The 15,199-nt window shown below is 36.4% G+C and overlaps 2 protein-coding genes across 16 annotated transcripts in view; both read left to right on the top strand.

The window, feature by feature from the left end:
- The window catches only part of PPFIBP1 (PPFIB scaffold protein 1), a 146,717-nt gene extending 137,019 nt beyond the window's left edge, over positions 1-9,698 (top strand). For all 15 annotated transcript variants that reach the window (XM_039882414.1, XM_039882408.1, XM_039882407.1 and 12 more), the window contains 8 exons: positions 716-827; positions 955-1,043; positions 3,905-4,027; positions 4,573-4,698; positions 5,258-5,446; positions 6,792-6,971; positions 7,679-7,744; positions 7,889-9,698. In XM_039882414.1, coding sequence (XP_039738348.1) covers positions 716-827; positions 955-1,043; positions 3,905-4,027; positions 4,573-4,698; positions 5,258-5,446; positions 6,792-6,971; positions 7,679-7,744; positions 7,889-7,975 — 972 coding nt within the window. In that variant the 3' untranslated portion in view covers positions 7,976-9,698. The remainder of the gene's footprint in view (positions 1-715; positions 828-954; positions 1,044-3,904; positions 4,028-4,572; positions 4,699-5,257; positions 5,447-6,791; positions 6,972-7,678; positions 7,745-7,888) is intronic.
- Positions 9,699-9,832: 134 nt separating this feature from the next.
- REP15 (RAB15 effector protein) lies at positions 9,833-11,347 on the top strand. Its single transcript, XM_039882436.1, has one exon. It carries the CDS (start codon positions 10,359-10,361, stop codon positions 11,067-11,069), a length of 711 nt encoding a protein of 236 aa, XP_039738370.1. The 5' UTR covers positions 9,833-10,358; the 3' UTR covers positions 11,070-11,347.
- The last annotated feature ends 3,852 nt before the right edge of the window (positions 11,348-15,199 follow it).

Below are 15,199 nucleotides of genomic sequence, written 5' to 3'. Positions count from 1 at the left end.
AACTGCTTCTCTATTTTGGTTACACAATGGATACTGAGAGAGAGAGACAGAGAATATGAATGTATATGATTGTTTTCTACTCCAGAAAGAGGAATGGATGGGGTCAGTATTCTTGGAAAAGTCTGGGTTTCCTGTTTCATGCTTATTTTATCTCAAGGACTGAAAAAGAAAGGACTTGGTCATAACGATTCCTATGGTACACTTCAGCCACTAGGCATTTTAATGAAAAATAATTATATAGCCTTAATAGTAAATCTTCAGCTCAAATTTCTCAAAATAATTTTGCAGCTTATGATTAGCCCATCTCTTCAATGTAACATATACAGCTCAACTTCACTTTGCAAAAGGAAAAAAAAAGAGCCCTACATTTTATCTTCCATTATTTAACAATTCTTCTCAATTATTTCCCAATTATTTAACATTTTGTGCAAAATAAGGTTAGATTTCCTATTGTTTGTCCTATAGTTTCAGTCTTGCAAAGGAAGGAGCATACTCATGAATGTCTAATACAGTATTAAACTAACTGCAATGGTCTTGGCTTTTTAGGGGCCTTTTGTTCAGCAACATTATACTAGCCTGAGTTAGTATTCTGATTTAATGTAATTGTTGGCTCTTTAATGCTATCTTCATTTTGGAGGAATTTGTATCCTTTGCCAGTGGCATCTAGCCCATGTTGACAGAATTATAAAGCCAGTGTTTCTGTTTATTATTTCAGGAACTTGGAATCAAGCATTCTCTTCACCGAAAGAAACTCCAGCTGGCACTGCAAGCTCTGGGATCTGAAGAAGAAACCAATCATGGAAAGCTGGATTTCAACTGGGTCACTAGTAAGAGGTTTTAAATTCTTAAATTCCTAACTAAGTACGTAAATGTATAAATATTGCTGCTTTTTCTTTCTAACCACAAGAAGAGGTGTTCTGTGGCTCGTTAACGACACAGATTTCTCTCTTTTAGGATGGTTGGATGATATTGGTCTCCCCCAGTACAAGACCCAGTTTGATGAAGGACGAGTAGATGGTCGAATGCTCCATTACATGACTGTTGTAAGTGATTCACTCCTGGGGTTTGGGAAAGTAAAATCATTTCTCTCTGAAAAACACATACATAGAGTTAGCAAAATACAGTGTTTTCACAATGATTCCCCCAGAGTTTGAAGGTGTTTAAATTGAGGAGAGGGGCAGGAATATTTCCAGTTAAGGTGAAGTTGTAGGATTTCGTGGTTGCAACAGTCTTGGGAAAATTTGAGACTCTGGTTTAAGCTACATGAAACCTAATTTAAACTAAACTGTCCAGAAAGTTGATTTTATCTATATTCAGTAATGAGGACATTGTAGTGTACACTTTGAATAGGTGAACGTTATGGTGTATGAATGATGTCTTATAAAGATGTTTAAAAAATAGAATGTGGAGTTTTGAAGCCCTGGCAATTTCTACATTATATATTCCTATATGAAGTGATGCTCAGAAAAGGCTACCCTTCTGACCTGACATCCACAGAGACATGAAAAATTAGAAAAAGCCAAAAAGCCATCTTCTCCTTTCCCATCCACTTTTGCAAAGTGTTACCTGAAACCCTCTCACCCTCCTCATTTCAGCCCAGTTCTGCTAGGGCTGGTGGTCCCTGGGGTAAAGAAGTAGTAGGGAAGGGTAGACTTTCACTCTGATTCTTTCATTATTATTTATTTCATATGTTCAGTCTTTCATCCAGTGGGTAGAAGGGCTTTCCCCTACTTTACCACAGTGGGGAGAGATGGATTCCAGGAGAACATGTTCTAGCGTCCTAGTACTATTGTGCTCTACCTCAAATAGTTTTATATAAATGGCCTTTTGTGAGCTACGCTATAGATTCAGCTACCACGAGCATCTCCTTTAAATAAGTTGAAAGCTTCAAACAGTTAACTTTAATAGGAATTTTTCAGTATTAACGAAATTTGGAGTTTAGCTCATAGGATATGTTTTCTTCTCTATGACTGAACCAGAGTTCCTACCTTGGTGCACATATCATGTAAACCTACATATAATAACGCTCACATTAACTGTGTGTCAGGCCCTCTTTCGAGCACTTTACTCATATTAATACTCAAGTCTCAGCAATCCTTGAGTTAGCACTCTTATTTATCATCTTCAGTTTTTAGATGGGAAAACAAAGGAATCAAGAAATTGGGTAACTTAACCAAGCTCCGCAGTTAGAAAGTAGTGGAAAGGCTAGCCTAAATGTATAAATATTGCTGCTTTTGAGCCTAGCCTATTTCCAGATCCCTACTTTTAATAGTTCACAGCTCTGCCTGAAGCAAATTCAGTATATATTTTCCTACCTATCTAAGCATTAGAAAGTTCCCGTGGAAGCAAATTGAGGTTTAAAATCATAAAAAACATATGTATAACTTTCATGGCTATAAAAGAATAAATTACTTTAGAAAATTAGATGCCAGAAGTTTTAAGTCACAAAACGTCTGTTTTAATGTGGTATCCTGGATTGGATCCTGGAACAGAAAAAGGGCCTTCATGGAAAAACTGGTGAAATCTGAATAAAGCCTGTAGTTTAATTTTATTAACGTCTATGTTAATTTCTTAGCTTTGATGAATATATCATAGTTATAAAAGATATTAACATTAGGGGAGGCTGGGTGAAGGTATATGGAACTCTGTACTACTAAAATCTAAAATAAAAGATTTTTAAAAATCCAAAAAAAAATGTTTTGATTAAAAAATGAAATCGCTCCTACTTTTAAAATCCTTAAAGTAATTAACATTTTACCTATATTATATACATTATATATTTAGATTTTTTAAAAACCTGATAGGCTTTAGTTAATTGGAAATAGCCCACATGGAAATGTTTTGAATGGGTGTCTCAATCTTAGAGTAAAATAAATAAATGTTCTTCGTAACTTAAAAGCACTGCCTTTTAGAAGGTAATCCAGAAAAAATTCAGGAAATAATTTTTGCTCAGTTAGTAAGTAGCCTTTAAGGATTTAACTTATTGCCTAATAATTTTATTTAAAAATATTTTTATAATTAAAAATTTTCTAACAAAAAATATGTTGTCAATAAGGTGTGCCTAAAATTGATATTTTCCTTATTTATTTTCTGGGTGTGTTTGGAAGTAGACTGGTGCTTATCTTGACACTGCCCCCAAATCACTTTCTTCTAAAATAATTTGTTTTGGTGTGTTTGGTATGTTTAAAATGTGCCCAATATTTACAGACTGGTGAAAGTTATTCCTTGAAGGAATTGATTGGTGATAAATGTTGATACTTATAACTTCTTTATTTCTTTACACTCAACTCTCACTAAGACCTTTACATTGGTTGACATAGTTTTTTCAAAAATTCTCACAATGTCTGCTATATAAAGCATTAGTAATCTAGAACTAGATATTTCTCGAGGCTGGGAGGATAGTATTATTGGACCATTTCCTGGTTTTCCTCAAAACTGTGATGTGTCTTAGCCCAGAAAAGCAAGCCTCTATCATCAATAAACATTGCTCTTAGCTACCTGCTTTATCAAAGCAGATCACCATTTGTAGTGACCCGGCAATTACTTATAAAACTGTTTTTCAGAGTTATGTGGGTCCAACAATCCCATCTTAGAGTGTCTGGAAAAGGGAGAAATAGAGGTCCCACAATCCTATCTTAGAGTGTCTGGATGAGAGAGAAGTAGATGGAAGTTGGCTGCATATGAAACAACATTAATTTTGGTTTTCTTAACATATTAGGGTCCTGGAGAAGATTTTGATTGGAAAAGGAAAATCGTCCTGCTACTAAATAAAAGCTTTCAAAACACTGACAAGCCCCTGGGGCCTGTTGGTAGAGGGGCTGTTCTACTTGGACTAGCGTTTTCTGAGATGTCCCTAAGGAGGTCCACCTGCTCAAGAATCTCCACTTTTTGTTCTTTTCTGTAGGATGACTTACTGTCTTTGAAAGTTGTGAGTGTGCTGCATCATCTCAGTATTAAAAGGGCCATCCAGGTCCTGAGGATCAATAACTTTGAACCAAACTGTCTACGGAGGCGGCCATCTGATGAGGTAGCATCCAAGGTTGTGGATTACACAGCATGCACTTTCCATGCACGTTACCATCCATGTGTGCAAAACTAAGACCCGTTTCTTCTTGGAGCCTGCAGGGAGGGCCTCTGTGGTTCCCCCAGAGCCTCGCATCCAGCCTCATTTACTTCCTAGGCTTGGTTTTCCTATATTCCTTCTGCTCACGCTGTGATGGTTCTACCTGCATAACTGAAGCCAAGGGTTGTTTTCTAGTTACCCTCCTCCTTAAGTGTATTTTATTTTCTTGCCTTCTTAAGCGAGAGTTAACTATCACTATAAAAACTTCCTTTCTTAAAGTACTGCTTTAATAGTATGTACGAAAGCTTGAAACTTTGTGACATAATTTTTTTTTTTTTTCAAAGAGAATTCTAATTACCAGACACCTTTCTACCCTTTCTCTAAACGTTTAATGGGATGTGGAGCAACTCTGCTCCCTGGGGCAGACTTTCTAGACAGAACATGCAGGTTTAATATTTGAAGTCCCATAGTTAACAACTGAAGCTCTTGGCTGTTCTTTTTTCCCATAGAACAGCATCACCCCATCAGAGGTTCAGCAGTGGACCAACCATCGAGTGATGGAGTGGCTGCGCTCCGTGGACTTGGCAGAATATGCCCCCAATCTCAGAGGCAGTGGTGTCCATGGTGGGCTCATGGTAAAACTCTGTTTTAATTTAAAAATTGACATCATTTTGTCTCCTTTAGTCTAATGAGTAGGATTTTATTGGTTTACTTGTTATAATCCTAAAATCATCTACCCCAACTCTCCTGGCACTATTTCTAGTTATTATATAACTTTAAATCATCTTTAAACCCATTTTTCTTTCATTGTCTTCTTTTATGTTGGATAACATCTGGCTACTGACTCCCAAATGACCACATTTTAAATCCTCCGCAAAGATTCAGATTGTATTTCTGCACACAGACATTGCAGAGAAGTCAGCTTCCAAAGGGATCCCAAATGTAATATTTCAGAGAGGCAGAAGCCCTAACCTTGTAATGCCTGGATGTCAGGACCAGCTCTACTTCTCACTAGCTTGAGCAAAATAAAGGAAATGACATGTAAATTAAAGATCAAAGTTCATACTCTACGTATCTCACTGGGCTGTTGAGATAGTCGTTGGAGATACCTAAATGAAAGCTTTGCGAATTATAAAGCACAATACAGACATATATGATATATGATACTTTAAACAATCTTAACTTTTCTTACAGGTTCTAGAACCTCGTTTTAATGTAGAAACAATGGCTCAGTTATTGAACATCCCACCAAGTAAGACCCTGTTGCGAAGACATTTGGCCACTCATTTCAACCTTCTGATTGGTGCTGAGGCCCAACACCAGAAGCGTGATGCCATGGAGTTACCAGATTATGTACTTCTCACAGCCACTGCCAAAGTGAAGGTTTGTTCAAGCCCACACCATTTAATAATTTATTAAAGCAATAGTCAGTTAAAGCCAAAAACTAAAGCAAAGGCTCAATTTTGACTGTTACTTGGCTATCTTATTTTCTGGGGTTTACTAAATTTTGTGGATTGGTTGAACGTAAATGCATCTTTAAGAGTAATCATGAAAATGCATTTTTGAAAGTTACCTCCTGGGAGAATCTTTGCTCAAATCATTTATTTTACTAGAGTTACTAATAATAAAGAACATGATGTTGGTTTCTATAATTGATACTTTGCCAGTGCACAAGGCCTATGACTTGGACTCCAGTACTGATTGCAGTGTCCTGTTTTCCGTACAAATAAATCAAGTATAAGAGTTGCATTTCTCCTTTTACAGATTCAGCTCATCTGGTTTATAATTGACCAACCTTGCAAGTTAGGAAAAGATACTTAAGAAACGTTCTGCTGGTAGACCAGCAGAGAATGGATACTCCTAGTTTGCCTGGATTCATAAATCATATAGCATTAGGATTGCTTTTTCTTCTTTTAAATCATTTCTATGTTAACTCCTCTGAGTGTTCTCTCAACTAGCTTAATTGTAGAGATAGGGTTTATCAGCTCCTTCACAAATAGGTACCAAGTGTTTTTGTTTTGTTTTGTTTTGTTTTGTTGTGTTGTGTTGTGTTGTGTTACCCCCTCTACCTGCTTGACACTTTCTCTTCGGCTCCCTTTCTCCTTAAAAGATGTGCCGGATTTGAAACCTCTCAGAGAATCTGTTCTATATACATTCACAGCATCAGCATGATCACCATCTCCTTAACAGATAGTCTCAGGGACTATCCAGTGACTAAAATGGAGATTCTTTTCCAAGTATCGTTGGAAATTTTTCTCCAAAAGAACAGGGACTCTTTTAGCAGTCACCTGGAAGCAGAACAGGCATACAAGATACTATAGCCTCACCCAAAATGAAAATACAGTAAGGACCATTTTCTTCTACCGATCTTAGATCAGAAAACCTTATAAAATTGGATTTAGTCCCGAGGAATCCCATTGCATTAAGTCCCGTTTAATCAAAAATTAAGGCTCTTGGCATATTTTGCTTTTAATACTGTGACTACCCAGCCAGTTGGTATGAATAAGGAGATTCATAACAGGGGTCATTTATCATGTTTGGATGCATCGATCATATGCCTAGGATGCCTTCGTTTTTCTTATACAAATCTAATCATTCAATTGCTCTTCTGTGTATGATGAAGTGAATAAGTTATACATATCCTTTGTCATATGATTTTTATGACAAAACGACAATATGAATTTTATCAAATCCTTGGATTTTTTTTTCTTCTTTCTTTCTCTTAAAGCCAAAGAAACTTACCTTCAGCAATTTTGGGAATCTGAGAAAAAAGAAACAGGAAGATGGGGAAGAGTATGTTTGTCCAATGGAATTGGGACAGGCATCAGGAAGTACATCTAAGAAAGGATTTAAACCTGGTTTGGACATGCGCCTGTATGATGAAGATGATTTGGACCGGTTAGAGCAGGTAAATACAACACTGTATACGTATTTTAAAGTTCTTCCAGCATTGAAACACTAAATGGAAATTTTGTGTACTTTGTCTTCTAATCAAGGAAGTTTTCTTTAAATGCCTATAAAAAAAGATAATAGTGAGTAATAATAGTGAACCCTTACAGATTGCTTACTACATCCCAGGCACTGTCTTAAGTACTTAACATATATTAATGTTCATGGTAATCTTAAAACATAGAGAGTATTGTTATCCTAATTTTGGAGATAAAGATACTGAGGCACAGAGAGATTTAGTAACTTAGCTAAGGTAGAAGAGCTGGTATTCTAATTTGCCAGCCTGCTCCAAAGCCTGTGCCACTTACCTAAGTTAGATTGTCTCTATATTAAGGCAACCTGTGTATTAAAACAAGTCAGGAATGGATAGTTTATATTACTTAGCCTTTTCAGTATTAAGTCATGAAACTGAATATTGCCTTTTATTCAAAATTCCTTTGGTGCTATTGTCAACATCAGAGCATTAGGTTAGATGTACCAATAAAATCTCTTCTAATTTTTAACATCCAATTGCAGTGATGAGAGGAAATTATCATCAGAAGTGATCTGTTGCTCCTACCCCATTCAATACAACTTGCATTATTTCTTCTTAGACGTGTTCATTTTGCTGCAATTTCCTCATTATAGCGCAACTGATTATGTCATGTTATGGTATGTGCTTTGCAGATGGAAGATTCAGAAGGGACAGTGAGGCAGATAGGTGCATTCTCTGAAGGCATCAACAACCTAACGGTAAGTCTGTAAAATGAATTTGAAATCTTATTCTAAATATATGTTTGAAAACAACCCCAAGGGACTGCATGTATATAGTAGAGAATGTGTAGTTCGGAGCTCTTGGCTCTCAGTGTGTATGACTCCCATCTCCCTGTTTTCCAGCACATGTTAAAGGAAGACGACATGTTTAAAGATTTTGCTGCCCGTTCCCCCAGTGCCAGCATCACTGATGAAGACTCAAACGTTTGACCATAGCACCTGGATGAACATTAGGAGCCCTTGGTCTCTCTCTATTTCTCAAATACTCACAGTATATACAACAAGCAGCAGATTATATATTGGTTATTGTTTCAACTTCTAATCTGGAAGTGGAAATGGAAAGCAGGGGATATGTGCCTATTCTAAAGTTGCCGCAGAAAGTGAGACACTGGTGAATGAGAGTAGAATTGTTTTTCCTCTATTTAATGTAAAAATCTGTGATATATTATATTTAAAATATTGCAATTAATATGAATACTTCACTGTAGTGTTTCCACTCACATTCACAGTGTGGACGGTTTGGGAAGCAGTAACCCATATGTGGGTGATTATGTCCTGTTGGTGTGACAGCACTGCAGACATTGAAGCAGAACACGATATGCTCTCAAAATTAAATATGTAGAATTTCTTTAAGCATTCAGTGTCCCACTAAATGCCAGCCACACATCTACTTGCCTCTTACTGTCCTATTTTTATATATTTTTCTAAATATATGTATATATTTAGTACATAGAATATAGAACTTTTATTTTATGACATAAGGAAGATGGTAAAAAAGATCACACTGAAAAACATGTTCATATACCAGCTAGTTCTTGGAGAGGTCAGGACAGTCTTTCTCTACAATTGAATTTTAATGATGTTGATCATTCAACTAAATTAGTATGTATAAAACAACCCTTCTTTGATGACACATCACAAAGTTGTTAATTTTTTAAGAATTTCAACCTTAATCTTGGATTCTTTTAACTCATAAGGAAGAACTCGAGGGAGTTTTAAATACTGTAACTTGAATGCATTCAGAAGCTTCCCCCAAATTTGTAGAAATGATTTCTGAAGAAACCAAACCAAAACAAAAACCTTTACAGTATTCTTATTTTCCTTTTTGCTAAATATATCATTACATCGAAATACTAACAGTCTGACTGTTATTAATTGTACATTTCTCAGGCTATCAACGAATGGAATCTTTAAAAAAAAGTGGAATATTTGAACATTTTGCCTCAGAGTTCATTAACTCTGAGGCAGCAAAATTAGTTTTATAATGGCTATATTGTGATAAAATGTAGTTCATGTTTTTCTGTAGCATGGGGCCCAGATATTCTTTATAAAGAAAATGAAAGCAACAGCAAAAACTGTTACTGTGTTTATGATTTTTTTAGGAGTATTAGGAAAAAATATTGTTTTCACTATACCATTATTCATGATAGCCAACTGTGGTAAAGACAGGTTTTCAAAAATTGACATGGGCTAGGTAGTTCGATTTATGTCAGTGGACTTGCTTATAAACTGTATTTGAATGTCAGCCGTATGATCTTTCAAGTTATCAGCAACTTACCAAGCTTTTCGTCAAGGAACCTGTTAATACTGAATTACTATTCATTCATAACTAAAATGACTTGATGCTAATAATAACCTGTTGCTCCCTATCATTCATTATTTGGTAACTGTATTGGACTCTTACTGAACTTGTGTTTTATTTTGATGTGGATATACATCACCATTTGAAAAATAATTTGTTATTCAAACCTGGTTAAAAATACCAGGAGACTGCTATAGATGCCAAATATATTTTATTCAGGACAATGTAACATAACTGATGAGATGATAAGGTTAAATTTTTCTGATGAAATATATTTTATTTTACAAAGTATTATACACTGCCGCTATCACCATATGAAAAGAAATAAAGTCAATTGATAATTGCCACATATTTTTATTGTCTGTCACTTTCTTTTCTTTTGTTCAGAATAACCAGTAGGCTTTATTTCTGATATGAGAACAATAACACAAACACAAACTCCCATAAATTTGTTTGGGGTTTATAGCATGTATCTGCAAGTAGAAATTTGAGGCCTTTGAGGTATACTTTTGTTGAAAAGTAACAGGCAGCTGAGCTGGGGGATGAAGGATCATGGCAGAAGGGACCTCAGAAAAGGAAAGAGAAATGATTCACCTGTTAATTTGAAGAAGTTAGCTGTGGGAAGTGTATGGTTCTTTAAAGAATTAAATGCTATTTCTAATTTAACAAATTTGAAAAGAGGAAACATCTTGGAAGAGATTACTAAATATTGAAAATAGAGAGAATATAACTAGAGAAGAACAGACTTTTTGGTGGAAGTTAATACTTCTAACTGAATAAACCAGTAGGAATCTACATGAATACAACACACCCAGTCGGCAAACAGGGAGGCCTGTTTGTTTAGCTATATGTATATATGCTCAGCTATGCCAAGTAAGCTGTGGAGTTAGAAAACTGAAACCACATTAACAGATGCGACTTTGCTGCAAGATTTTCAGATGCTGAAAAGACGTTCTGAACAAAGTTCACATGTTTGATATTTGGAGGCAGTATTGATTGGGTGCAGAGAAAATGGGACAAAAACCATCTCAAGAGTTGGCTCTGAAGGACAGCAAAGAGGATCTCAGCATCTGTGAGGTGGTCAGTGGCGCTATAGTCCATGCAGCTCAGAAACTGAAGGAGTATCTTGGATTCGAAGACCCTCTGAGCAATCTGTGCCCAGCTCCAAACACTCTGAACGAGATCTTCTTAATCCACTTCGTCACTTTCTGCCAAGAAAAGGGAGTTGATGGATGGCTCACCACCACCAAGATGACAGAGCACCAGGCCTTCCTGTTTGGGGCGGACTGGATCTGGACTTTTTGGGGATCTGACAAGCAAATAAGGCTTCAGCTGGCGGTACAGACTCTGCAGATGTCTTCTCTCCCTCCTGTGGAATCTACACCTTGTGACCTCTCCAATCCGGATGCCAAGGCAGAGGAGTCTTCCGGGAAGAGAAGTAGATTTGATAAGTTGGAAGAATTCTGTAAATTGATAGGAGAGGATTGTCTGGGCCTGTTCCTCATCTTTGGTGTGCCAGGAAAGCCTAAAGACATCAGAGGAGTTGTCCTGGACAGTGTCAAAAGTGAGACAGTGAGGGGTGGTCTCCCAGGAGGGAAGGCCGTGACACGATTTGTCCTGGAAACTGAAGATTGTGTCTCTATCAGAGAGCTGCTTGGAAACTGTCTGAGTAAGAAAGATGGGCTAAGGGAGGTGGGCAAGGTTTATATCAGCATCCTCTGAACTGGATATGTGTGATGAGACTGGCCTGTAAGATGAAAAGAAAAAGATATTTTGTTCTAGTAAGCAAGCTCATCCACTTGCATCATCTCAGCATGAGATTCCCCCCCGACCCTCCATTGAATGAAAATTATCACCTGGGCCAAAATGTATAAGTGTCATGATTATGGAGAGAAAAAAAACCCAGCCCATTTTGCAGGGAAAACTGACAATTTGGCTTAATCTTTATTTACTCAATAATAAAAGAGGAATTTGATTTGCCAAAAAAAAAAAAAAGTCTTTATTTGAAACAATAAGTCTAGCTCTTAAAAGTGTAAAATATGTTTTTATTGCCGTGGGTGGGAGATAGGAGGGTGGGGTGGTGGGTGTGTAAAACTGCATAACAGGTGTAATTACATTTACAATACCAGTTTCAATTCAGGACTCCTAAGCAAAACCCCGCACTGCTTTCTTCCTTGAACCCCTGCCCTTACTCCTGTCTCATCCCAAACTGCTTCCTCTGCACAGAGGCCTCCAGTGGGATTCACTTTGGGGTCGGCTTGAGTTAGCTTTACCTATTAGATTTGCACACAGTAACCCATATAACGATCACTTGTAATAATGACTAACATTTGTTTAGCTTTTGCAGTAAGGGAAGTAGATTCACAAATAAAAACCATCCCTGCTTAAATGCCTGGGTGAGATTATAACAGTTGTGCTGAGGTGGAAACAATTTTCCCTCTATTCTTCTAGAAAGTGAAAACAAAAAAGGCTTAAAAGTGTAAAGGGAAGGTATATTCATTCACACATGATTGCTAAATGCCTATTACATGTTAGGCGCTGTTATCTATGCCTTCCCAATCCAGCAGTAAAAAGAACAAAGTCCCTATTCTTGGAGAGTATCCTATTATAGTAAATCAGATGAGAGAAAAGAGTGGCCTGGACCAAAGTGGGAGAGGAGGAAGGGTGAAGAGGTCAAATTTAGGAATAGCTGAAAGTGAAAGCATACAGCATTTGCTGATAATTGGATGAGAAGTATGAAATATATCATGATTAGAATATACGTACAGGCAGAACTAAATTTATCTTTGACATTCCTTCATTCCAGGAAACCAAAAGATCAGGGAAAGCATTTAAGCCCTTTGCCTTCAGTACATGAACATGACTAGACCCAGGAGACATCTCTTGAAGTTGTTAAACAATAATTATTTCTACTTCGAATGTTCCTGGAAGGTTTTAACACCCAATTAATGTTTCCTTGGCATATAGTGACCCCTGTCTGCAGCAATACCGTGTTGTAAAGTAAGCTATCAAGAAGGTGGTGTAGTAGAGTAGAAAGAGTATTCAACTTGGGATCAGATGTGGGTTTCAGTCTCAGTTCTCTTGAGAGCAAGATCTAGTGGCTTAATTCTTTTGTTATCTGTAAAATAGGAATGATTTCAACTAGTTCAAAGAAGGCAATGCTTATGACATTTTCTATACTACACTGTAAGCGTACCAAAATTTTGAAGAGTCTAATACAAATTCTATTTGTGTTATAAGCTGGATGTAAATCAAAAGACAAAATATTTTTAATTAAAATAAAAATATGAAGCTCTTGCTGATTTAAAAATAGTTTTTCTTTTTAAAAAATCTTCATTCTCATGTAAAAATTCAAGTACAGAAATGCAGAAAATTAAGTTCTTAGGGGTCTCATCTCCACACGCATACTCACTCCCTCCAGTCTGCTGTTTACCCTTCTAGAATCTGTACTGTAGATTAAAAATATTTTACACAGATGGAATCATATGACCCATAACCTTAAAACCTTAAAAACTTATTTATATATTGTGGACAATTTTTTTATGCTAATAAATTTATATCCATTTGATTCTTTTTAAAGCTGACATCAACGGTCCTCAGTCCTAGAACATTAGATTTACTTGGGAAACTTAAAACAAAAACAAAAAACACACCAATGCTCCAAACACACAACTGATCAGCATCTCAGAAGGAGGGGACCTAAATGATAATTTTAATTTCTCCTGAGGTAATTTTCATATTCAATCAGGATTAAGACATGTGTCTAAATAGTACTCTATATTGTAAGTGTACCATAACATTTAACCAATACTGTTTTGATGGATATTTAGGTTGCAAAGTCCATCCACATTCTTGGATATTTGCATATTGTATATTTACCACACTTGTGAATAGACATACTTTGTTTGCTCACTTTTTATAAAGAAGTTAGTTTTGATTAAAAGTCACTGTTAGTCATTGGATTAATGCAGGTTTAAAATATAATAAACACCTATTATAAAAAAAAAACCTTAATATTTAAAATTGTTCTACATAAGACTAGTTACATAATTTGTGAGGCCCAGAGCAAATGAAAATGTGGGCCCTTTGTTCAAAAATTATTAAAAATTTCAAGACAAAGGACAGCAGAGCATTAAGCCAAGCGTAGGGCTCTTCTAAATGCAAGTCACATGCCCATGAAACCAGTTTGATTTCTACAACATGCTGGGTTATTTGGTCATGAAGGTTGTAAAAGATTTTTATCATGCGTGACTGCAGTTTAAGATCTTTTCCAATTGAAAAATTATGTAATTCTTAGTAACTCATGTACACAATAGTACATGCTTTACTCTTTACAGTGCATGAAACATATCATTGCCTGTTGATAAAGCATTACAAATGAGTTTTAACTTTTAATATAAAATTAACTTTATTGTACTTGATGCCTGGGAAAACAATGAGAATTATATCTGCCTCCTTTAACTCTAGTCATATCTATCCACTTTGTTCTTAGGGAGAGAGTAAAACAAAAGCAGAAAGCATAGGGAGGTAGACTGAGGGCCTAAGTCTCTTAACATCTTGCTCAGGAATTGAGAATCCTCTGAATATAAACATTATATAAGGATTCAGACCCTTTTGTCCCTAAATTTCTATGATATAGGACTTGCACTTTATTGTACTAACATACACAAACTCGAGAGAGAAAAAGTGGCTGCCATATTGACTCTAAGCTTAATGCCAATGGCCATTTATATTATGCCTTCTGAAATATAACTCATTCAATTACAATGGTCCTGAGGAAGATACTGTTCCTATTTACCTTAAAATTGAAGCTAAGAGATGTTAAGTGGGCTTGCCCAAGATCACAACAAAGCAGAGCCTGGATTCAAACCTCAAATGCATCTGGCTAAAAGGCCATCCTTTTAACACTAAAAATAGAGGAGAGGGGAGAACACCATATGAAGATAGAGGCAGAGACTGGAGCCATGTGTCTATAAGTCAAGGAATGCCATGGATTGACAACAACCATCAGAAGCTAAGAGAGAGACATACAGAGAGTCTCCCCTCAAAACTTCCAGAAGGAACCATGAACCCTACCAACACCTAGATTTTGGACTTCTAGCTTCGATAACTATCAGAAAATAAATTTCTGTTGTTTTAAGTTACCAGGTTTATGGTATTTTTTATAGGAGCCCTAGAAAACTAATATACCATACTGCTGCTTTGGAACAATAATGGGATGGTAAGAGGCCAGAAAAGATGAGAATGGTTGTTATTACAAATACTTGTCCCTATAAAGCCATTTATTCCCCTCATATACTGATGGCTGCCTATGGCATACTGAATGCTCACAGGAAGAATACCTTGGGACGCCTGCAGACTTCTGCTCTACCAGTTGTACGCTTACCAAGAGTCAGTTGTGTTTGTTCCCAGTTCTTGTTATTATAATTGTGTTTTTTGATTAAATATTATACTTACCAGTTGAAAAAATAGAGGGTAATTTTATTAAGGGCTGTAGGCCAGTCCCTCCTAGGGCAGAAAATGAGTACTCATTAAAGAATGAGCATTATTTTCTAGATCCTGCTGAGTACTGATTTTTTCTAATTCTAACCTGATCTACAAATAAGCTAACCAAGTCATTGAAAATAGTTACATTCTGTGCACACAGTGTGCTCACTGTACTCCAATATTCTACCCAGTTGTTTGTCTGTATTAACTTAATTAGACTCACACAGCCTAGAAATGGTGAAGCCAAGTTTTAAACTCAAGTAGTCTGGCTCAAGAGGCCATTCTTTGAACTACTATCGGATATCGCCTTTCCCCTTGGAGCACACCTCTTGGAATAGCTGAATGCTTTTCTTTAATACAAGGAA

This window comes from Pteropus medius, unplaced genomic scaffold, assembly GCF_902729225.1.
Source record: "Pteropus medius unplaced genomic scaffold, Ma_sr-lr_union100, whole genome shotgun sequence".
Lineage (NCBI taxonomy): Eukaryota > Metazoa > Chordata > Mammalia > Chiroptera > Pteropodidae > Pteropus > Pteropus medius.
The sequence above is the reverse complement of the archived record's forward strand: the minus strand, read 5'-3'. Positions and strand labels throughout refer to the sequence as shown.

What these genes read in the sequence shown, in the direction of transcription:
- REP15 (XM_039882436.1), top strand. Translation starts at nt 10,359, where the DNA reads ATGGGACAAAAACCATCTCAAGAGTTGGCTCTGAAGGACAGCAAAGAG.